This window comes from Petaurus breviceps, unplaced genomic scaffold (genome assembly GCF_028583685.1).
Source record: "Petaurus breviceps papuanus isolate PSGF00001 unplaced genomic scaffold, PetGlider_PUasm1.0 90721, whole genome shotgun sequence".
Taxonomy (NCBI): Eukaryota; Metazoa; Chordata; class Mammalia; order Diprotodontia; family Petauridae; genus Petaurus; species Petaurus breviceps.
Window position 1 is genome coordinate 7284985 of NW_027187322.1, and position 22752 is coordinate 7307736.

A 22752-nucleotide genomic window follows, 5' to 3' on the forward strand; every position below is an offset into this window, starting at 1 on the left:
TTTCCAAACAGTACTTTGGGGGTAGGCTTAGTTCATTTGAGGGAAAACATGTTAGAACATGTCCAAGCCTCAGATGATTAACTCCCAGCTGTTGGGAAAGGGAGGAGTCATTCCATAAGGCAGAGATCCCAGCCTGAGCCCCAACCCTTTACCTTGAGGGCCACCTGGTTCTTGGCTCGAGCAGCTTTGTGGAGGGCTGTCATCCCGTCTTTGGCTCGGAAGTCCAAGTGGGCGCCTCCGTTTTTCAGAGCTTTGATCAACTCCACAGAGTTGTCAAGCTGGGCTGCTAGAGTCAGTGGTGTTTCTAAAGGGCAGAACAATGGACAGTTAGAAGGGTTCATTCAACTTAACCAACATTTATTAAGCTCCAGCTATGTGGCAGGCCCTGGGCTGGGGAGGTGCCTGGGATACAAAGGAGAAAATAGTTCCTGCCCTCCAAGATCTTACTTTCTACTGAAGCACAACATATGTGCTACAAGGAAAAGCAGAGGGTATACCAGAGGGAGCCACCCTACTAAGTGAGGGAGTTGGGCGCGACTTGCTGCAAAGGTGGTGCCTCCTAGGGCTGGGCTTCAGAGAAAGGTGGGGACTCCCAGAGGTGGCTCTCTGCCCTCTGAACATGGGGGCCTTCCCCTCTGCAAAGGCTGGTATGTAGGGCACAGAAGGTCATGCCCAGGGAACAGTGGAGAAGCCAGTTGGACTGGAATGGAAAGCTGGTGAAGCAGAGGTAGGAAAGTCTGTGGAAGCCATTTTGGGGAGGGCTTTCAAGAGAAAAATCCTTGGAATCTCCTTTAAATGAGAATTTATACTCCAGTCAACTTCATATTTCCTTAATGCCTAGCAGTGATCAATGCATTCATCATCCTATGGCCAAGTTAGTGTATTTAAGGACAGTTCATGCATGATGAAAAGCAGACCCAACCGCCCATCAGATTCACTTTTCCCCCAAGGTGGGGCAGAGGCAAGTTGACAAATGACAAATGGACAAACCCTTTGACAAGTCTCCTACCAGAAGAGATGGCCTCGTCACCACAAAAATCACACAATGGCTCAGCTGAAGGGGACTTGCGTAAGGAATTAGTCAATGAGACAAGCAACAAGTAATTCTTGTGGGCTTCCTGTGTATCAGGCACAACACCCAGAACAAAAAGAAACACATAAACTGTCCCTGCCTAGGAGGAGATGAGATGCTAAGACATTGCTCAGTCAACTCCGTGAACACACAGTACACAGAGTAGGAGGAAGGCAGCCTCACCGGGAAGGCCCAGGGAAACTGGGGGACTGGGAATGCAGGAACTCCAAACAACTCCTCTGTGAATTACCAAAGCCTGGGGTTCTCAAGACAAGGTTCAGTCCAGGGGATGGCTGATTGATGGCTGAGTTTCCAAAGGACAGCTTGGGGGCTCTTGACTTGCTTAATAAAAATGGTCTATGTTTATTTATGTAAGGGTGGGGTAGATGTTTAGATGTATTTACTCAGTCACTTAAGTGGGACACTCCACCCCACTTAAAATAAGAGATAAGATGCTTCTAAGTCACAGTAACCTCAGACTTTAAATTAAATGTGAAAAGAGTTTGGGGGTCACTTAGTCATGCCCTGTTGGGAGCCCATAGTAACAATCCAAGCTCAGGAACCAAGTTGGATGCCTGGAGGAGACAGAGCTGCCAGTTGGTGAGCATGGCAGTAACCCCTTGAGGAAGGGGGGGCACTTTAGCTCTGGTTTTGGTCTCCTTTTACCCCCACATTGGCTGGAGGGGAACCTTCTGAGCTTCAAAGGGTCTAGCGACCACTCTAGGGTATCGCAGACTTTGCATCAGCATGCCTAGAATTGCCCCTCAGGACTGTGTGTGAGCAGAGCTCCATATTAGGAGCAGAGGACAGACTCTATGCAGGTTTACAGCCCCACAAGGAGTCCAGCAAAGAAGCCTCCACATACTCGAGGGCCCTTCTAATAACCCACCAAGAGGGCACGAGAGTTAGGAATTCTGCTTTGCCACCTGCACTTTCTGAGCTTGAGTCCACTTTCCCGGACTCTGTATGTACTTGTGGAAGAATTTGCTACAGGGGGAGGGGAATGTTCTGTACCATTCTGATTGGCGATTACTAAACAATGTAAATTTACCAAGTAAATACTCTATTTTAGGAAGGATTTTAAGATGAAAATCAAGGCAGGGAGACTCACTGATGGGGGCTCACATCAATAGAAGTAGGAAAGACAGTCTCTCCATCCTCAGTACTACTGCCACCAGGCCTGAGAATCTATAGATGAATTCTGGGGGCTCAACTCATTAGTGAGAATGAGAGCTAAGTGCCTCTGAGTGCTTACACACTTACACAAACTCACACTCACACACACACTCACACTCACACACACCTTGTTCATTTAAGGTACAAAATGCCATGGCAAGTTGACTTGGTACTGCTCCATACACAAATGTCCACACTTGGCAGGACACTTGCTGGGTTTGTGCTCACCAGTGTCCACATCTTCATGTCAGAGCACTTTTATATAAACCAACTCTTGGGATTCGTTTTCCTACCCTATAAAGGTAGGTCACTGAACCATAGATTTAGAGCTGAGAGAGGCCTTAGAAGCCATCAAGTTCAATGCCCTCCTTTTACAGGTGAGGGGACTGAAGCAGAGAGGGGTTAAGTGACTTGCCCAGGGCCACACAACTAATACATGTCTGAGGAGGATTTGCACTCATGGAGATAAGTCTTCCTGACTCCAAGCCCAGGGCTCTACCTACTGAACCACCTAGCTGCCCCCTAAGAGTGGATCCAAACACATTTCAGTGATGGGAATGGAAAGTGTTTTCATGGAGGACGTCAAGTTTTAGTGTAAAATAATGTCTGTGCTGCCAAGTCAGCTGCAGATGGAGAGTCTTGGCAGGTCTGTCCCTGAGCTGGCCTCCTGTAAATGGCCCCCCTGCTGCCCTGATGAATATGTTTCTAGCAAAATAAAGACCAATAATTCTGACAAGAATCTATGCTTTTGCTAAAAGTTCCTGGAATGAAACCAGATTCTATCCATCTGCCATGAGTGAAATCCATCATTTCTTGTTACCAAGAGTCAAGGAAACAAGGGAACCCAAAGGGTTTAGTTGCCCTGAATCAGTAGGAATACGAGTGTGAAGCCTCACTGCTGAGGTTGTCCCTGCACACGTGTAGGCAGGAGCGCGTTTCCATGTGTGGTCTGCGGGCCCAGGGAGAAAGAGAAGTTGGTGAGTGACGTGGTATTGGAAGGGATGCTCGCTCTGCTGTGAATCTGGGAAAGGAAGGCCCACAAGAGTCTCTCTGCACTCTCCCAGCTGGCCTGGCTCTTTCCTATCCGTGCTGGGCATGGGACACCCAGGGCAAAGAGGCGTTTTCTAATGGTGTTTGTGATTAACTTCATGAAATCTGCTTCCCAAACGGGTACCAGACAGGCCTCTCCATCCACACTGGTTTGTACTTTTTTGTTTTCTTATTGACAGTTTCTATCTCTGGGGTTTAATTATCTCCTCAGCTGTCATTCAAATCAACTGTTTCTTCTCCTGCCTTGGCTCACCTGGCTTCACCTACGAAATACAGACTGTCCCCGTGACGTCAGTCAGAGGCGCTGGAAGAAGGCTGCTGCCACGCAGCAGAATCGGGGAGGGGGAGGGTAAAACCGGAAGGAGGGGTTATGAGCCCAAGCCGGCCACCAAGGGACCAGGGATCTGGGACAGGCTCCAGGCCAAAGTGGCAGAGAAGCAGCGCCTCCCTTGCAGGGCTGTTGTGAGGATTAAATGAGAACATTTGTGGCTCCTGGCACACAGTAGGCACTATAAAAATAAACGCTAAATCCCTTCCCTTTCTGAATACACTCATGAATATGGTGTGGTTGTGTGACAAGTGTAAAACTACAGGTCTATGCTTGAATCCAACAAATACTTATTTTTTTTTGCAGGAGCAATTGGGGTTAAGTGACTTGCCCAAGGTCACACAGCTCGTAAGTGTTAAGTGTCTGAGGCCAGATTTGAACTCAGGTCCTCCTGACTCCAGGGCTGGGGCTCTATTCACTGCGTCACTCGGCCACCCCCCAACAAATACTTATTAAGCGCTTACTGTATACCAGGCACTGTGCAAGGTAACAGAGATAAAAAAACAACATAAGACGACATAGTCCCTGCCCTCAGGGAGGCTACATTCTGCTGTAAAGGTGCCTAGAACATAGACTCAAACATGCATACACAAGATGACGTCAGAGGGCTGCCCAGAGGAAGTAGCCTTGCGTTTGAGCCTTGAGAGCTGGGGATTCAGGGAGCTAGAAGAGGAAGGGCACTGCAGACATGTGGGACAGCCCGCACAAAGGTGAAGAGAGAGAGGAACGCCTGGTTCAGGGAGCAGCATGCAGCCTTCACAAATAAAAGGCAGAGAGGCGGACTAGACAATGGCTCATGAAAAACTGGAGTAAATCAGGGGGTGGGGGTGGGGATGGGGCTGGCCAGCTCTGTAGGAGCCCATAGTGTTCTATGACAAGCACAATGGTCACTGCAAGTCAAGGCTATCCTGGGGAAACTGATCTGGTCCCTTTTGGTGCCATGAAACCTGCCCCTCCACCTATAGAATCTCCACTAAAATAAGTGCAGGAGGCAAAGGAGATCGAGACAGGAGGACAAGGTTCTCAGAGTTCGTCAGCCGGCAGTCTCCACTGGCCCTTGAGAGACTTCGATGAAAAGAGGAGATGTGGTGACATGGTGGAGGGAAGGCAGTCGTGGAGTCAGGGAAAGGAGGGTTCTCTCTGTCACCTATGATTGTTCATCACGGGGAGTTTTCTAAACTCTGGACCTACAGGCAACTGTGCAAGAACACAAGCTATGGGTGAGGCCACAGAGAGACATGGGAGGAGGCAGTTTCTGCACGTGGAAGATCCCTTCTGGGATGAAATCACAACCCATCACAATGGCTGGCACACAGCAGGAGCTTAATTAATGTATGGTTCTTCCCCTCCATTCCTAGAACATGGGATTATTGATGAGTGGATGGAGCCAGATTTTAAAAAAAAGGAACTGGAGATGAAAATGACTGCTAATGCAGCTTAATTAGCATGGAGGGTCTAGAGTCCGAGAATCTAGTTCAAATCTCAGGACTCCTACTATATTGATGAAGAATTCAGAGAATTGCAGGAAGAGTTTCATGACAAGACACAGAGTGAAGTAAGCAAAACCCAGAAAGTGATATACACATTGACTAGAACAATGTAAAAGGAAAAAATGAATGTATCTCAAGTTCACATCATTATACTGACAAAGCTTGACCCTAGGAAGCAGCCAGAAAAGAAAACTTCCTCCCTTCCTGGCTGAGATGGGAGGTTATGGGGGCAAAAACGTGCATGCACACTGTCAGTTTTGGTAGATCGATTGGTGGGTTTTGCTAAACTTTTTCCACTTGCCCCAGTCTCTTTTAATTGTTACAAGGGATGGCTTATAGGATGGAAGGAAAGGGAATGTATGTTTATTAGTCACCTACTTTGCTTTTGGAAGAAAAGGGAATATTCAGAAATGAAGGCAATATAAAAAAAGAGATTTGTGCTTTATTTTTGTTTAAGAATGTCTGACCTACAACTGGAACATTTCCAAAGCCAGAAAATAACAAAGGACAGCAGAATTGAACACTAATTTACTATTAGTAACTGAACACAAATGAATTTCACCTTTCACAGGAATCAGATGTGGAGAGGGTAAGAATTTATCCCTTGGGGGTAGATAAGAATCATGGAAGGGGGAACCCACTCTCCTCTTGGATACTGGGGTCCTAGGGTCACACGACCTGTATATCCCCCAAATGAGAGATCATTGAAAAGCAAATATAAAATGAAATGAAATTCAACATTACCTAAAGAAAGAAAAGCATTACAGCTGTGGAGAAGAGCCTCTGTCAATACATGACTGGAACCAGATCTTCTGGACTATAAAGCCAGCTCTCTGACCACTACGGAATACTGCCTCATGGGCAGGCCTGTGTGACATGATCAGAGGATGAGAGAGAGCACCCTAATTTAGCCAGAGAAGTTTCTCCCAGGAGATGGCTCCTGAGCCAAGCCTGAAAGAGAACTGGAGATTTGAAGAGGAATGAAGATGAGGAGGAAGGATGGGGAACGAGAGACTGGAAAGAGGGAGTCTGGGAAACAGCAAAGGGGCCAGTTCGTTTGGGACATGGATGGAAGCAGGAAGTCTAGAAAAACAGCATCAAGAGTCTGTTAATAAGAGGAATCTCCACGTGGTCCAAAGGCAATAGGGAAGGTCATCAAGTATCAAAGGGACGGGGTCAGGCCAGTCCTTTGGGAAGATTGCTTTGGCTACCATGTGGAGAAGGACTGGAGAAGGGAGACTCTGGAGTGCAGGGCATCCAAGTAGGAGGCTACTGCAGTAGCCTCAGATGAGAATCTACCCTAGAGTTTGGGGGTTTTGTGGGTGGGGAGAAGGGAAAAGAGACCAGAGCCATCAGGGAGGTAAAACTCAACCAAAGTTGGCAACTCATTAGATATGCAGAGGGAAGAAGAGAAAAGGGTCTTGGATGACCCCAAGATGGAGGTTGATGGTGCCCCTCAACAGAAATGGGAAAGTTTGAAAGTGGAGAGGTTGAGTTTGGGACGGGTTAGAGAGAAACAGTGCACTGCGTTTTAGACATGTTGACTTTCAGATATCTTAGGGGCATGTATGGGACCTGAATACAACAGACAATTGGTAAAATGGGGTTGGTACTCAAGAGAGAGTCTAGGGATAGATGCAGAGGGCCAGGAATCATCTGCCTAGAGATAAGAATTAAACCCATGGGCTCAGCAAGAGAAGGAATAGGAAGAGAAGTGAGGAGTATCCCAGATTGAACCTTGGGGGACAGCCACAATTAGAAGATAGGGACCCAGACCAAGGCACTAAAACAAAAACAAAAACCAAGCTGGCAGAGAAGTGGAAAAGCCAAGAGAAAAGGAGTTCCACAAAAGCCCAAGGGGGAGAGAGCATCCAGGAGAAGAGCTGGGCCAAGAAAATTCAATGTGAAAGAAAGGTCAACAGAGAAACAGCAAAGGATCTAGTGATAAAGACATTTTTAATAAGCTTAGGAAGAGCAGTTTCCCTTTGATAGTGAGATCGGCAGGCAAAGTATAAGGGACTGGGAAGCAAGTGGGAAGGGAAGAAATGAAGGCAAAGATTCTAGGTGCCCTTCTATGTGAGCTTGGCAGTGAAGAGGAGGAGGAAGAGTCTGTAGGGAGATGGGTGGGCAGGTGGATAGATGGACAGATGGATGGAGGGATGGAGGAACAGATGGACTGATGGACGGAGGGATGGAGGGATGGAGGGAGAAATAACTAAGCCCTTAGTAAAGGGTGCCATTGTGCTCAGTGCTAGAGATACAAATACCAACAAGATAGCCAGGTTTTATCCTTGAAAAGCTTACACTCTGTTGGAATTTACTCTACTGGGATAGAGAGGAGGTAGAGATGGGGGTGGGGCACCAAGTAGGCTGAGTTGTCCCCTGCTTCTTCTCTCTCAAGATCTTTAAGCTCAGGCAGATGTGTGTGTGACTTTTATTCTGAGGGTCACGGGGTGTATGGTGAGTTGGTTTTAACCACAGAATACTTGTATGCAGGCACATGTGTCCACAGGCATATTTCATGCCAGAGATGAAACAGAACTCTTGGCGTAATGTGGCCAAGCGCTGGTGAGGACCCTTCCTGTTCCTGCTCACCTCCTGTTTCTGTGTCATGGAAGTTGGGATCCAGGCCTCTCTCCAACATCTTGGAGATTTTCTCTACTGAATGATGCTGAATATGGTCCATGCATTTCCTCAGGTTTGTCTGCAGAATCAGAAAGAGAACAGTCATTCCATGGGGATCACACGCACTCAAGAAGTCCCTGAAAGACACCCAATGAGCATTTCCTATTCTGGTCTCTTCGTTCTAGGAGGGAAAGGGCAGGTACTCTGAATACCAAGAGCAGGGCATGGAACAAAGCAGCAGAGGCTGCAAACCTGGAAGCGCTGGTGTCTGATCATCAGTCTACAGCTGTCTGAGCATCCCGCCATTCTGCCATCTCCCCCTCCCCCTCCTCCCCATTAAAGCCCTCAGGAAGGCCTCGGTCTGTACATCCCCTGGCTGGCACCAATGCCAGAGGAAAAGAAGAGCAAACATGGCATTGGAAAGGCTGCGGCCTCGAGGTCTCTATCTCCACAATCATAAAACTCCCTACTGTGCGCACAGCTCCTCACTAGACCGGGAAGTCACAAGCCATGTCTCAACAATTTCCAGGGAGATGATCCTCATTCAGCCACCACGTGCTGTGTGGAGCTTGGCAAACATTCATTTCAGACCCAGTGTAGATGGAGCCCTATACCCAGTGTAGACAGAGCCCTATGCACCATATTGGCTGAGACATGGAGTTTGTTTAAGGTGAGATTCCTCCTCTGCAGGGAATCGCACTGAATGTGGGGGACACGATACATCATGATACCATGAACAGAACACAATACACTCTACAGTTTCATAAGCAAGCTGAGGCCTATCCACCTCTTCAGCCTTCTCTCACACAAGTCCTCATTCATGCCTTATTCACAACTACAGGCAGCTTTTCTGTGAAGGTGACAGAATGCTGGGCCAGAGCTAGGAAGACCTGAGTTCAAATCTAGCCTCTGACACTAGTTGTGTGACCCTTAGCAAGGCACATAACTTCTCTCTGCCTCAGTTTCTCCATCTATACAATGGGGATATAATAGCACCCATTTCCTGGGGTTTTGAGGGTCAAAATCAGATTTGTAATGCACTTTAGCATAGTCTGAGGACCTTAATAAATGCCTATTCCCTTCCCTGCCCACATCAAATTGCAACTTTACTGATTCTCAGACTTTCTTGAGAGATCTCCTTCCCCCACACCTTTGTCCACATGATCTGCCGTGCCTCTTTTCAAAGCCTTCTCATTCTTCCAGGCTCAGGAGGGGCATTTTCTCCAACCCTCCCCTTGCAGAAAGTATTCTCCTCCTCCAACTTTGCAGAAGTCCCCTGCCTCCTTCCTGTCGTCTATCACATTCCAGATCCCTTATTTTTACTAATCTGGGCATTGGCAGGATCCTCCTTCTGCAGCTATCAGCTCCTCCAGGGCAGTGACCTCCACCTTTCACCTGTCGATCCTTAGCAGTAAGGACAAGGACAGGCACACAGCAGGTGCTTAGCAGATGTCTGATGGACTTTCCCCCCATCAGAGCATCAGAGAAGCAGGCCAGGAAGGGAACAGAGAAGTCAACATGGAAAGGAGAAAGAAAAGAAAAGGGAAGGGAAGGGAAGGGAAGGGAAGGGAAGGGAAGGGAAGGGAAGGGAAGGGAAGGGAAAGGAAGGGAAAGGGAAGGGAAGGGAAGGGAAGGGAAGAAAAAAAGAAAAGAAAAAGAAAATGAGACAGAGAAGAGATAAATGATTTGTCTACAACTGGCCTAAGGTAGGATTTGAACCCAGGGTTTTCTAACTCCAAATCCAGTACACCAAGCTGTATCACAAAGGACATCAAAGGTAATGTTAAGGAGGTGCTCTCTATTCCCAAAAGAACTTCTGCTCAAGAAAAATAGGAAGGAAGGAAGGAAGGAAGGAAGGAAGGAAGGAAGGAAGGAAGGAAGGAAGGAAGGAAGGAAGGAAGGAAGGGAGGGAGGGAGAGAGGGAGGGAGGGAAGAGTTCAAGCCTTCAAAGGCTCCTCTGAGAAAGGTACAGCACCTGGCATATATAGGAGGCACTTAATAAATGCTTGTTGATGTTTCTGTCTTGTAGCCTCAGCACTCAGCACAGAGCCTGGGACACTAATAGGCATTTAATAAAAGCTCACTGACTAATTTTCTTTTTTGTCTTGTTTTTTTATCTCAACCCCAGTCCTGGAGCCCAGTAGGTGCCAAATGTCTGTTACTTCCTGGATGGATGCTAGGGGGAATGCCCCCTGAGATGATCCAAGTCCACTGAGGCCCCATCATTGGAGCCAACTCACCTTGGTATGGAGCTTGGCCAGCTGCTTCTCATCCAGATTTGCCTGCTTGTACACTCGCCTTTTGTATCGGAACTGAGAAAACAGAAAGCAGACCAAACAGCAGCATTTCACCCAGAGGCCATGTGTGGAAGGGGAGACAAAAAGCTGATTTCATCCCTCCTTCCCTCACACACACTAAACCCAAAGAAAGGAGGCATGGGGGCACACGACCAGACATCAATCTTGTTCCAGGGCACCCCCAAAATGTCAGACTCCAAATGATTCTCCACAAAGGTCTCATATATCCTGGAGGCAAAAATCACATTGGTCATCATTTTCTCTAAAACATTTGGAGTTCTGCTTTTTTGTTCCTCTCAAAAACTGAGATCAAGCTTGGTCTGAGAATCTTGCCCCTGTCCCCAGCCCTGGCTCTCAGGACAGGACCATGGGTCCTTGATTCTCCTTTGGTTCCCTGACAGCTCCCACACAAGCATGACCATCATTTGGGTCACAATTCATGGCGCATGAGAAAGCTCTGAGAAGCTCTTTATTGATGGGAGATGTTCTTCCCAACATGGAGCCCTTCCTCCCATGTAGCATCCTTCTTAATTACTGATGAAATTCAGAAGAGTGTAAGGATCATGTGTGCTGGCCACTTCATTGGGCAGCCCCTCCTGCCTTACAGCTAGCTCTCCACTCTGGCTGAGTCTCTCAAAAGGCTATGGCCTGCCATTTTGGGTTTGCCTTTTCTTTTGTTTTTCCATTTGAAATAATTCGATGGGAAAAATCCTTCCCTCTTCCAAGTACTTTCCGTGTATCCCAAGCATAGCATGGGGAAGACAGAAGGTTTGTTGACACCTCCAACATGGGGCTTAAAACTGGACCAACATGCTTTGCTTCTAAAGTAACTGGCCTCATCTGGGAGGGAAGCTGATCCTAAAAATCCCAATACAAAGAAACCCAAAGGTCTCTCTAAGACAATCCCATTCTTTGTACCTTCCTCCCCCCAACAATGAGTCACTCAGAACAAACCCAAATTCCTCTCTCGGCAGGGATCCTGTTTGGGGCAATAAAATCCTAGGAGGGTTTTCATGCCTTGTTTATTCTGGCAGAACAGGAAGTTTCGAGGCAGCTCAGTCAGTGCCCAGGAAGTTTCAGGGCACAAGGGGCCTGCTTCTTAATCTTCACCCTGCTTCCCCTGCTCAGATTAGGGGGAGGGAGTGGATGGCCCCCAAGGGCTCATTCTTCGATTTCCCCATCTCATATCACAACAGTATACACAAACACATTTCATCCACATTCCAATGGGGAATACTGAAGGGGTCTCTTATCACAACAAGGAATCATACAGGATGTAATGCGGGAGGGCTGGTGTGGAGGCTCTTGGGGAGGGACAAGCATTTTCCTGAAGTAGTGGACACAGCCTTGTGTCCTGCCTGCTCTCCTGAGAGGGCTGAAAGGTGGGACTAATAAACCACCATACCAAAGTGACTTTGGCTACTCCCCCCGAGAAGGAGGCCCCACTTGTATCCTTGGGTAGCAGGTGGAAGGAACCAGGCAACCGACCAAACCACTCATGGAGGTGTGGAATCCCCTGGCAATAAAGTTGGGCAGAGAGAGAACTCCAAATTCAAGAAGGGAGATAAAAGCCTCTTCCCCTGCTGTGCACTCTCAAGTGATTGGGAAATCTGGGCCCAGGCTCTACTCTAGCCTCTGTCCCTAAGTTCCTTCTCTGGTAAATCTGGAAAACATCAAGAAAATCCAAATAACCCAAATAATGAGATTAATCATATAATGGCTAGTTTTAGCTAGTGCTTTTAAAGTGTCTCAGCATATATTGTCTTATTTATTCTCACAGAAACCCAGTCAGGGAAATTCTATTATTGTCCCTGTTTTATAGATAAGGAATATAACAAGTATCTCTGGAAGGATTCAAACTCAGGACTTTGTGACTGGCAGCCTGTCCCACACAAGGTCTTTTTCTGCTAGGATAGTCCTCCCACTCTGCCTCGAGTCTGGGTCCGCAGGACTCCACGGGGGGATCCTACAGGCTGGATACCTCCAGAGAAGGGATTCCTTTGGGCACATGCTGGGGGTACTCCCTGAGAAGCCGCTCCTCATCCAGGAATTTGCCATCTCGCCCATTGCTGGCGGGTTGGAAGAGCCCATAATTCAGGACATCTTTGAGGCTTTGGTTCAACGTGCAGAGAATCCGCTGCTTTGCCACCCACACTGAAGCGTCTGGATTAAATCGAATGCATTTCTGTTAAGGGGAAAACAAAACAAAACAATGTCTCAGAACCTTCTCAGGGTTAGTGCTGTCATGTGAAAGGGCACCAGAAGCCTCGAGTTCGACTCACGCCTGAAGGAGTCCCCACTGTGACATTCCCAACAAGCCTGACCATGCAGGCTCCTCCTGAAGCCCTCCAGTGGGAGGGAGCCCATCCCTGGGGGCGGTTGGAGACCCGGGCTGGCTTTGGACAGGGCTCATGTTGGGGACTTCTCTAGGACATAAAGCCTCTATACCCTCTGCCATCTGTTCCTGGTTCGGCTCCCTGGGGTACAGCACGTGAAGGCTCCTCCCCCTCCCACAAGACGGCCCTTAGGATGCTTCCCCAAGAACTCCCTTCTTCACTCATTCTACCCCCTAATATGGAGACAACTTCCCTCACCACCTGGACACCTCCCATTTCTCAACGTCCTTCCTGCAGCACATCATTCGATCCATGAAGAGAACCCCTTGTCCTATGATTCCAAATCCAGCTGCAGTCCTGGGCCTGGGGTCAGGAAGACCCGAGTTCAGATCTAGCCTCAGACACTTCCCTGCTGCATGACCCAGAGAAGCCCTATAACCACTGCTCATCTTCGTGGCCTCCACTGTAAAATGGGGAAGATGATAGGACGTATCTTCCTGAGTTGCTGGAAGACCGAGGAGAGATAACAATTGTAAAACCCTTATCACAGGGTACGTCCCACGCTTGAGCAGCAGAAGCATCTTCAGACTCCAAGGTCACACTTGCTTCTCAAGAGAAAGGTCAGCAGATGTGACTGGAGCCCTCCCTTGCACGCCAGCTGTGTCACTGCCACAAAACCAAGCCGTCTGTGATAAGTGGCCTTCATTCCCCAGAAAGCCACGCTGAGACCACGGGACAAAGGCCCCGGGGGCACGCCAGGCAGAGGTCCTCTTTCCTTTCATCTTCTCCTGATTTCACACCAGGCGCTGGTGTGGACTTTCCCTCCTGCCTCTGGAGGGACCACGCGAGAGATAACTGTGAAGAATCCTGACTTTTCATCTTTGTGGACATTTCCTTCCTCACACCAGCTCTTCAGTTAGGTGACCCTTCACTGAAACATCAACCCAATGATAAGAACCTCCATTTTATTAGATCTTCAAGATTATTTGCCTTGGATAGATAAGGAAAGTGAACCCAAGAAAGGTTAAGTAATTTGTCCAAGGTCAACCAGACAGCCCACGCATGCGGCCCAAATATTCACCCCTTAGTGGATCACCTGCTGTTGGTCAGTAAACTTTTGTTAAGTGCCTACTGTGTGCCAGGTAAGCCCTGGTGATACCAAGAAGGGCAGAAGATAGCTCCTGCCCTCAAAAAGCTTACAGTCTGGGGCGAGGGACCACACTGGTAACCCATGGAGAGGCGATGTCCAGAGGCGGGCGGCCAGCCTGGACTCTCCTCCCTCCCCTCTCCTCTGAGGGACAGCACAGGGGGCCCCAGGGTCAGGGGCTACCAATGAGCTGGGAGCGCCAGGCTTGATGGGGTCTAGCAGGATGAAGAGTGTAGCAAGGTGGGAAATGCTCTGAGACTCCCCCACAACTTGACTCTTTAAATTGACAGTGATTGACTTCGGCCTGTGGGAACCTCGGGTTGTTCCCAATTAAACAATCAACTGAGAACCGTTTATGAAGCACCTGCTGTGTACTGGGCACTGGGAACACAAAGTCAGAAATGAAACAATGCCTGCCCCAGGAGCTCATGTCACCAGCATGCTAATGAAGCATGTGGGAGGACCTGTAACTTCCTCCACTCATCCAGAGCCACCCTCCAGCTTTGCTCCTACAGAGTTGCCTGAGGAAATTCCCCTGGTGCCTCAGTGACTGTCCGCGGCTGGGAAGTCAGGTCTGCTGGACTCTGTCCCCAGCCCCAGGAGACCTCAGCACATGCCACCTGAGGACTTTTAGAGCCAAAACTCTTTACTCATGTTTCTCTTTCTTACGAGACCACAGCTACAGTGAATACGCCTTTCCCTCCCTCTCCGGAGAGCCAGCCCATATCACAGTGTGCTCAGAGAGGAAAATAGAAAGTCAGCACACCTGGGGGAGAAATGAAAAAAGGCCATGAGCACATGCATTGTACAGCAAGTGTGGCCCTCCCACCTCCACAAAGGGGCAGGCTGAACATGTCTTCTCATACCTCATCATTCAAGCCCTGCTGGTCTCTATGATTTTGTTCCAGATTGACTTTATGAAATCCATTTCAGGCTCACTTAGAGTTAGGAGGGACCAGAGAGAATTCATCTAGTCCACTGCCCACATTTTATAAAGGTGGAAACTGAGGCCAAGAAATGGGAAGAAAAATTAGGTCACAATCAAAAATCCAGGATGTTGGTGCCAAGCCAGGATTCAGACCCAGATCCTTTATTTCATGGACAGTTCTTTAGTCAGTGAGGGGCCACTAGGTGAATAGAACACTAGCCCTGGGGTCAGGAGGACCTGAGCTCAAATCAGTCCTTAGACACTCAACACTTACTAGCGTGTGACCTTGGGCAGTCACTTAACTCCAGTTTCCTGGGGGGCGGGGAGGAGAAACAGTCATTGAGTAACCTGACAATGGAGTCTGGCCTAGAAATTCACACAGGACAAACAAAGTGGAGGAAGGATGCTGATTGCTCAGACTATGATCTGCAAGCATCTAATGATGGAAAACTTCGAAGAGAAAGCATCTGAACGAGGTCTTAGGAGAGAGCTGCATGCAGCCATGCCAGGAGCATTTCAATGGCCATGCCCAAAAGGAAAAAGACAGTACCAGGACCACTGGGCTGGTCTCTAGGGGGAGGGTCCAGGAAGCTTTCTTAGGACCTTTAGGCAGCTAGGCAATGCAGGGAAGAGTGTTGGGGTGGGGGGGGGGGGAGTCCAGAAGTGTTGAGTTCAAATCCAGTCCCAGATACTTACTAGCTGTGTTACTTTAACAGTCACTTAACCTCTTCCTGCCTCAGTTTACTTAACAATAAAATGGAGATTATAATAATAGCACCTACCTCCCAGTGTTGTGGTAAAGGGTGAGGTGAGATGACTGTAAAGCACTTAGCACAATGGCTGGGATATAGCTGGCATTTACATCACCCCTCCCTTCCTTCCTTTCTTCCTCCCTCCCTCCCTTTGCTTCCTCCCTTCCCTCCTTCATTCCTTCCCTTTCTCCCTCCCTCCCTCCCTCCCTTCCTTCCATCCTTCCTTCCTTCCTTCCCTCCCTCCTTCCTTCCCTCCCTCCTTCCTTCTCCCTTCCTTTCTTCCTCCCTCCCTCCCTTCCTTCCTTCCTTCCTTCCCTCCCTCCTTCCTTCTCCCTTCCTTTCTTCCTCCCTCCCTCCCTCCCTCCCTCCCTTCCTTCCCTCCCTCCTTCCTTCTCCCTTCCTTCCTTCCTTCCTTCCTTCCTTCCTTCCTTCCTTCCTTCCTTCCTTCCTTCCTTCCTTCCTTCCTTCCTTCCCTCCCTTCCTCCTTCCTTCCTTCCTTCTTCCTTCCTTTCTTCCTTCCTTCCTTCCCTTCCTTCCCTTCCTCCTTCCTTCCTTCTTTCCTTCCTTCCCTCCCTTCCTTCCCCTCTTTCTTTTTTTCTTTATCAATGACTTTAACAAGGGCTTAGCTGACATAGGCTACAGTTTGCTAGATGCCACCAGGGTGGGGTGGGGTGGGGAGGGGGACAGAGGGGTAGAAGGGGGGTGGGGCTAGACTTACATGGTGGGGCTGAAGCAAGATTCCAAAAGTTGGCCAGAATGTTGAGCCAATTCTCCTTCAGGAATTTAGTTGAACAAGTATGGCTCCTCTGTCTAACATGCACAAGCCCCTGTGTTCGAGGCTGTGTAAGAAGCAAAATGGGGCTATTGGTCTTCATGGAGCCTCCGTTCTAATGAGGACGAGAATAAGAGGCTGATAGAACAAGGAGATGAGGAGCATGAAGGCAAGACGCAGATGAGCGGCTTCTGAAAGAAATGCAAGAGAGGAAAGAAGCCTTTCATCCGAGGGAAAGGGGTAATCAGAGAAGGCTTCAAGGAAGAGGTGGCACCTGGAATGATCCCAGAAGGAGAAGTTTTGATGAGCGGGGATGAAGAAGGCTCATCCTCCTGAAATGAGAGAGGGCCGCTATGAATGAAGAGGCCACCTGGAAGGAAATCTAACAGGGAGAAGTGGTCACCTGGACTCCGAAAAGGCGACTTCTCAAATAACAGACGGGGAAACCTGTGGCCAGAGAGGGCTTCAGGTGGAAGGGATGCAGGGTCTGGCGTGTTCAGAAGGGCAGCCTGAGCTCCAGAAGAGGGGCCAGGGCAACAGCGCCCCAGCGGGCTGCCAGAAGAAGGAGTGAGTCATCATCACACTGTCCTCGGCATCCTCTAACTTCACCTGGAGGACTGTGCATAATTCATTGCACCACACTGTGGTAAATGAGCTGAGCAGTGTCCAGAGGAGGGCAATCAGGGACAGTGAAGGGCCTGGAGAGCACATCATAGGAGAAGGGGCTGAAGCAAGGCGTGGTTAGCCTGATTAAGAGAAGACTCAGAGAAGGGCACAAGCACCGCCTTTAATGATCTCAAGGGCTGCCCAATGGAGAGGTGAGGTTCACTCTGTTAGTCCCAAGACAGAAGAACCAGGAGCAGTGAATAGACAGTACCAGGCACATAGTAGGTGCTTGTCAATGGACTGAGATAGAGGAAACCTTCCGAAGAATTTGGGCTGTGCCGAGGTGAAACGAGGTGCCTGGGGAGGCAGTGAGCTCTCCATCGCTGGGGTTTCCAAACAGAGGCTGGATGCCCACTTGTCAGGGACGGTGTTGAAGGCACTCAGTCAAGATGACCTCTGGAGGCAGAAGCAGGTGCTCTTTGAAGGACAGGGTTCCGGCCTCAGGTCTGACGGCCGCCTCCCCTGAGGCCTCTTTAGACCTCCATCTCCTTTCTCAGGAGCAAAATAAAGGGGTCAAACCACAGACTCCATGGTTTCTTCCAGCTCTGACCATCCTTGCTGCTTCCCTGACAGCACAATGAGGCTCTAAACTTGTTTAAAACAATAGCTTTGTACAGAGTCTTTCAGAGGGATAAAAGGAATATCTGGGTGACCTTGACAGAGAAGATTTATCCAATTTGGGATAATTAATGCAATTAAGGAACTCAGATATATTTTTTTTAATTTAGCATTTATACTCTGATATCAGATAGGGTTGAAATGAGAGAGGCTACTCTTTTGTTTTCAGATTAAAAAAAAAAACTTCATTTGAAAGATAAAGGCTGAAATAGAAGCCAAAACTCCACTCAGATTTACTAAAATAAAATACCTTTTTCATGCAAAAATAATTCTTACTGAGATCGAATCCATTACCTGAAAACTGAGAGCTTTTCTACCTTCTCCTACTTTTTCTCAAAATGTTTGTGACTGGAACAAATTGGTCCTAAATAATCTCAATTATCTCATTTTACAGGAGAAGAAACCAGGGTGGTCAAGTGACGTAAAGTCACAAGGGAAGTAAACAGCAGAATCAGGATTTGAACTCAGACCCTCTGCCTCTAAATCTGGGTCCCTTTCCACCACCTCCTTACTTCTTCATGATACTCCTTGAAGAGTCATATACCCCTGGGGGGGCCCATTATGTCATTGAAAGATGAGAACAGGTTATTTTAGGATAGCCACCTAAACTATTTTTGAAATTATTACTCAATAGTATCCTACTACCCTGGATAAAACTCATTCCATCAGAAAGGGCAGAAGCTTGTCTGTCAACAGCACTTGCTTTAAGGGCTTCATCAGCAATGATGACTGGGGTCTGCTAACCACACTTGGATGTAAGGAGGTACCATAAGCTTTCTTACCCACATTTTACAGATGAAGGAACTAAGACTCAGAAAAGTTAACTGACCCATCCACAGTCACAAATCTAGGAAATGTTCTCAGAGGCAGTATTTACACCTAGGTCTCTGCTCACTACAAAGTCACGACTTTTCTACCTCCCCTCACTAGTAGGATCACTCCAGAGGCCAACTATGACCCTCATGTCCCCAGAGGGTGCTAACTGGGTCACTCACTCATTCCGTCACCATGCATTTCTTGGGGGCAGGATCACTACATGAAAAGCATTATGGGTAACTGGTCAGGTTTTCTCCACCTTACAGATGGGAAGACTGAGGCATCCAGACACTGCTCAAACTTGCATCAAAGCTAGGATTTGAAAAGTGACCCACAGAAGTCTCCATGGAGTAACAGAGGTGATGAGAGAGCAACCCTGGGGCTTTATTAAAAATATATCAATAAATATTGATGATTTGGAGGAAGTGAAATGTCTGTCAATAGGTTGTCATGAACTCCATGGCCTTGAGAGGGCCAACATTCCTCACTCCAGTGTGGGATGCTGTGGACCATCAGCCCCCAGAGAAGCTGACTCTCCCCCCATGACCCTGTGCCCCCTCAGTGGGGCCTGGAGGGTCTCAAAGTGAGGCATGAGACCAGGTGCACAGCAAATGAAATGTTCTCTCAGGTCCACAGAGAGGCTGGAAGCTTGTAAAATATTAACCTTGTGGGTAACAAAGGAGGGCACTGAATGAACAGCATTCTGACATGATTCACAGAGGAGAGAGAGACAGAGAGAGATACAGAGAGAGACAGAGACAGACAGAGAGACAGAGAGAGACACAGATAGAGACAGAGAGACAAACAGAGACAGAGATAGAATATGAGGGGGCAGAGGGAAAAAAGGAGAAGGGGACAGAGAATGAAGAAGGGGAGGGGGAAAGGAGGGAGAATGGGAATGGAGGAAGGAGAGAGAAGAGGGGGCAGGAGAGAGGGATACGAGAAAAGAATGGGAGAGACTAGGGGGAAGAAGAGGGTTAGAGGATTGGAAAAGGAGAGGGAGAGGAATAAGAGAGAAGGGAAGGGAAAGAAGACAGAGGAAGAATGACATATGGAAGGAAAAATCCCTCATTCTCACTTCATATCGCCTTCAACAAATATATTAGCACACCCCAAGGTGATCAGCACACCCCAAGGAATGGAAGAACAAAGAGGAGAAAAGGCAGTGGGGAATGAAAATTCCAGTTTCCCACTCTGAAGGTGAGAAAACCGAGATGTCAGAAATTTTAAGGAATGCTCCCCCAAAAGAATCTGACCTATACTAACTGTGCGACCCTAGGCAAGTCACTGAAGCTCAGAATGCTCTATAGCAGGTGCCATCAGTGGAGAGGCTTTCCTCCCCAGGGAGTTCCCTACACAATAGAATCACAGATCAGAGCAAAAAATCCAAACTACAAAAACATGATGGTCTTCCAAGACCTACAGTGACCCCAGCAAGAAGCCATGGGATGTTACAGCCACAACGGGGGCCTCCCACCCCCCATTGTCTGTCTCAGTGGTCAGGGAATTCTCAGAGGACCCTGCAGAACTCCAACCCAAGACAACTGAGTCTAAGGGGAACTGACATTGCCCATCTCTCCCCCCCGCACTAAGAACACTCCCTGCAGTGACTGTACGTGGTGATTGGCACAAACCAAAGGCTAAAACAAGGAATCAGCCAGGGTATTTATGACAATTTGAGCTAATCCCAAACTAATGAGAAATTCCTTTTAAATGGTTCAGAAGAAAATAGGGGAGGCAAAAGGGAAAGAAAGGAATGGGGGCCAAGGCAGCCGTCCTACAAAGGTACCACCTTGGCCCCGTCTGCCCACCGTCATCCTCTGCCAGCACGTGGGCGTCTGGTCCTACTCTGAGAAAGCTGAAAGTAAAGAAGGGAGCAAATGCGAGTCATCAGCACAGTGCTTAGAACAGGGCCTGGCACATAGTAGGCTCTTAATAAAGGTTTCTTGATTGACTGAGTCCTATATTCACAGAAGAATTTAGCCGCCTAGTAGATGACAAAGGCAGGGCTCAAGCCAGACCTTCCTCATACTGACGCTCAGTCACAAACTAGGCCGAGGGAGGGGGCCTGGGGCTCAGAACTCCCTTCCTGACACAGGGCAGGGGCCTTCTCTGCTGTTTTCAGGTGCACTAGGTGCTGGAGCAGTAAAAGGAAGAAGGACTTTCCCAGGATCACACAGTAAGGGTGAGATGGAAGCAGGATGTGAGAGCAGGTGGTCCTGGGTCCCAGACCGGCTCGACATCCACTACACTAAACTGTCCCAAAACATCAAAATCAGATAACACAATTCAATTAAGGGACAGAACAACCTCAGTCAAAAACTACTGTCTAAAGGCTCTTAGGGTATGTGAGTCAAGTTGTAGAACTCTGCCTCAGACAGTAATAGTACAGGCTTCCAAGGCATCTTACACGTTATCTCATGGGAAGCTCACAACAACCCTTGAGAGGTTGGTCCTGTGATCACGCCCATTTTATAGATGAGGAAACAGAGTCTAGGAGAGGTCAGTAGATGTGCACCCAAGTCTGCCTGCCTCCTAGTCCCTAACTCTCTGCCCTAAACCATGATGCTGCCTCCAAGCATGAGAATCCATTAGGCTGGGAACCAAGAGAGGGCATAATGCCAGTCGGCATCGGGCTGTTTGGATCCAAAGTCTGCCCTCTGCTATGTCACCACAGGGAGCTGAGAAGATGTTAGAGATAAAGCAGCCTGACCCAGGGTAAGTGACTGGCAACATTTTATCTCCAAAACACTGTCAGCGGAGTAGAACCAGAACTTTTGGAGGTGTTAGAGCACACCAGCCCACCCAGGCACTGCCGGGCAGTGGAGTGGGCTAAGGCTCGATGGGGGTGCAAGTATTTCTCTGAGGAAAGAGATCCCATGGCAAAATCATTTCATGAGTCACCTACAATCGTGCTTTTAAAAAGCAGCAACCGGAAGCTGGGCCCATGAGACCAGCATGCAGAGCCCCAACTCGGTCCAGCCCTTCTGGAAAACCACGTGGAACTCTCCAAGAGAAAGTGAGCAACTGCTCACTTGCCCTGGCCTGAACACAAGCCTAGCCGAGGGACCGAAGACAAAGGGAAAGGACCTGATAGGAAACAAAAGACCGGAACAGCAACGTTGACCTTTATTTTTGTGTGGTCACAGAGCACTGGAAATAAAGGAGCTGCCCACTGATTAGGACATGGCTGAACCAACCTTGTCAAAGGAATATGCTACTTTGCTGTGATGAATTCTGAGAAATTGGGGCAAATTTGTTTGAACTGATGGCGAAGCACAGACAAGCAGGCTAAGAGAGCATGTGTAGGCTTCCGGGAGTGCCAGAGAGTGCAGGGCCTGGAGTCAGAAAGGCTGGGGGTCAAAGGAAGCCTCTGACACTTCTCTGCCTCAGTGTCCTCATCTGCCTCCCAGGGTTATAGTCAGGAGCAAATGAGATAATACTTGTAAAATGTGCTCAGCGCATAGTAGGTGCTACATAAATGTTAGCTATTTTTGGCATCCTTATTACTGTGACTATTTTCACTTATCCCTGAGTTGGAGCCCTGGACACAGAACTGGGGAAGCTATTATCATTAGCTGAAATCTGTGCCAGGAGAGGGAGTCCTGACCTAGGAGACACCCCAAGTTGCGATCCATCATCCATCACCATGTGGCCATTCCCTACATACAACACTGTATCTACCACCTCCATATCTTTGCACAAATCCCCTCCTCAGGCAGGAGTGTGATCTCCTTACTCCACAGTGTAATAAGAATGTAAATTTTAAAGATCTTCCCTGCCCCTAGGCTAATGTGCACCTGAAGCCTGGGGTGGGGGAGGCTTGTTTTTCTGTAGATACTTCTTGATTGGCCAGTGAGTCAATAAGGTTGTTACATTCTCTGAGCCAGGAGAAGGCTATATAAGCCCTGATGTGTAGCTTTGTTTTGGGACTCACTTTGAGAAGTGTTCTGTGATTTGATCTGAATTCTGGGAAGCCGTTGTTGAGAGTTCCCCGGCTTTGAAAAACCCAGAATGTGGAAACCCAGATGTTGACTGGGTATGGATGTAATGGTTGGACAGTTTGGAAATCTGTCTACTTGATGTTTCTGTCTTGATAATTATGCCTGTATGCTTTGAAGTTCGGGGTGCTGACTTTTCTCCTGAACAAGGTAAACCATATATGTCTGACTGATTAAAGTAAGCTTGTTAACCCATTTTGAGTTGCTTTCCTTTAACAAAGCAGATCCAAGAACCTGTGGTAGCTGCAAACCCTGAGGACCCTTGGGGTGCTTGCTGCTACACACAGCCCTACAGAATCCTTAGCTTTGGGGGGCCACCTACATGAGGCTGTTCCTGACTTAACCTCTCCCCCCACACTTATTAGCACTCTCCCTCTCATGAAGACACTTTGCATAGATTTTGTTTTTATCTCTGGGCACACAGCATCCCCCTGTCCACCCCAGGAGAACATAAGCCACTTGAGGGCTGGGACAGGTTTTCTGGTTTGGTTATGGTGCCTGACACATAATAGGTTTTTAATTTAGCTTCATTGAAGTCAGCTGAATAGAACAGACATAATGCCCACCACAATGTAAATGAAAACAGCACTAAATGAGGTCTGGATTCCTATTCGATGAAATGAACAACCGTGGTCCATTGGGAGCAAGGAGGTGACTTTCCTCTCACCTGACAGGGTT

The 22752-nt window shown here is 48.3% G+C and overlaps 1 protein-coding gene across 1 annotated transcript in view; it reads right to left on the reverse strand.

Annotated features, from left to right (window-relative positions):
• SHANK2 (SH3 and multiple ankyrin repeat domains 2) overlaps positions 1 to 22752 on the reverse strand; it is a 698541-nt gene that overhangs the window by 594764 nt on the left and 81025 nt on the right. Inside the window, exons 4-7 of the mRNA XM_069066555.1 lie at positions 12020 to 12223; positions 9982 to 10053; positions 7712 to 7820; positions 153 to 304 (exon numbers count right to left, since the gene is read on the reverse strand). Of these exons, the coding sequence (XP_068922656.1) occupies positions 153 to 304; positions 7712 to 7820; positions 9982 to 10053; positions 12020 to 12223 (537 nt within the window). The remainder of the gene's footprint in view (positions 1 to 152; positions 305 to 7711; positions 7821 to 9981; positions 10054 to 12019; positions 12224 to 22752) is intronic.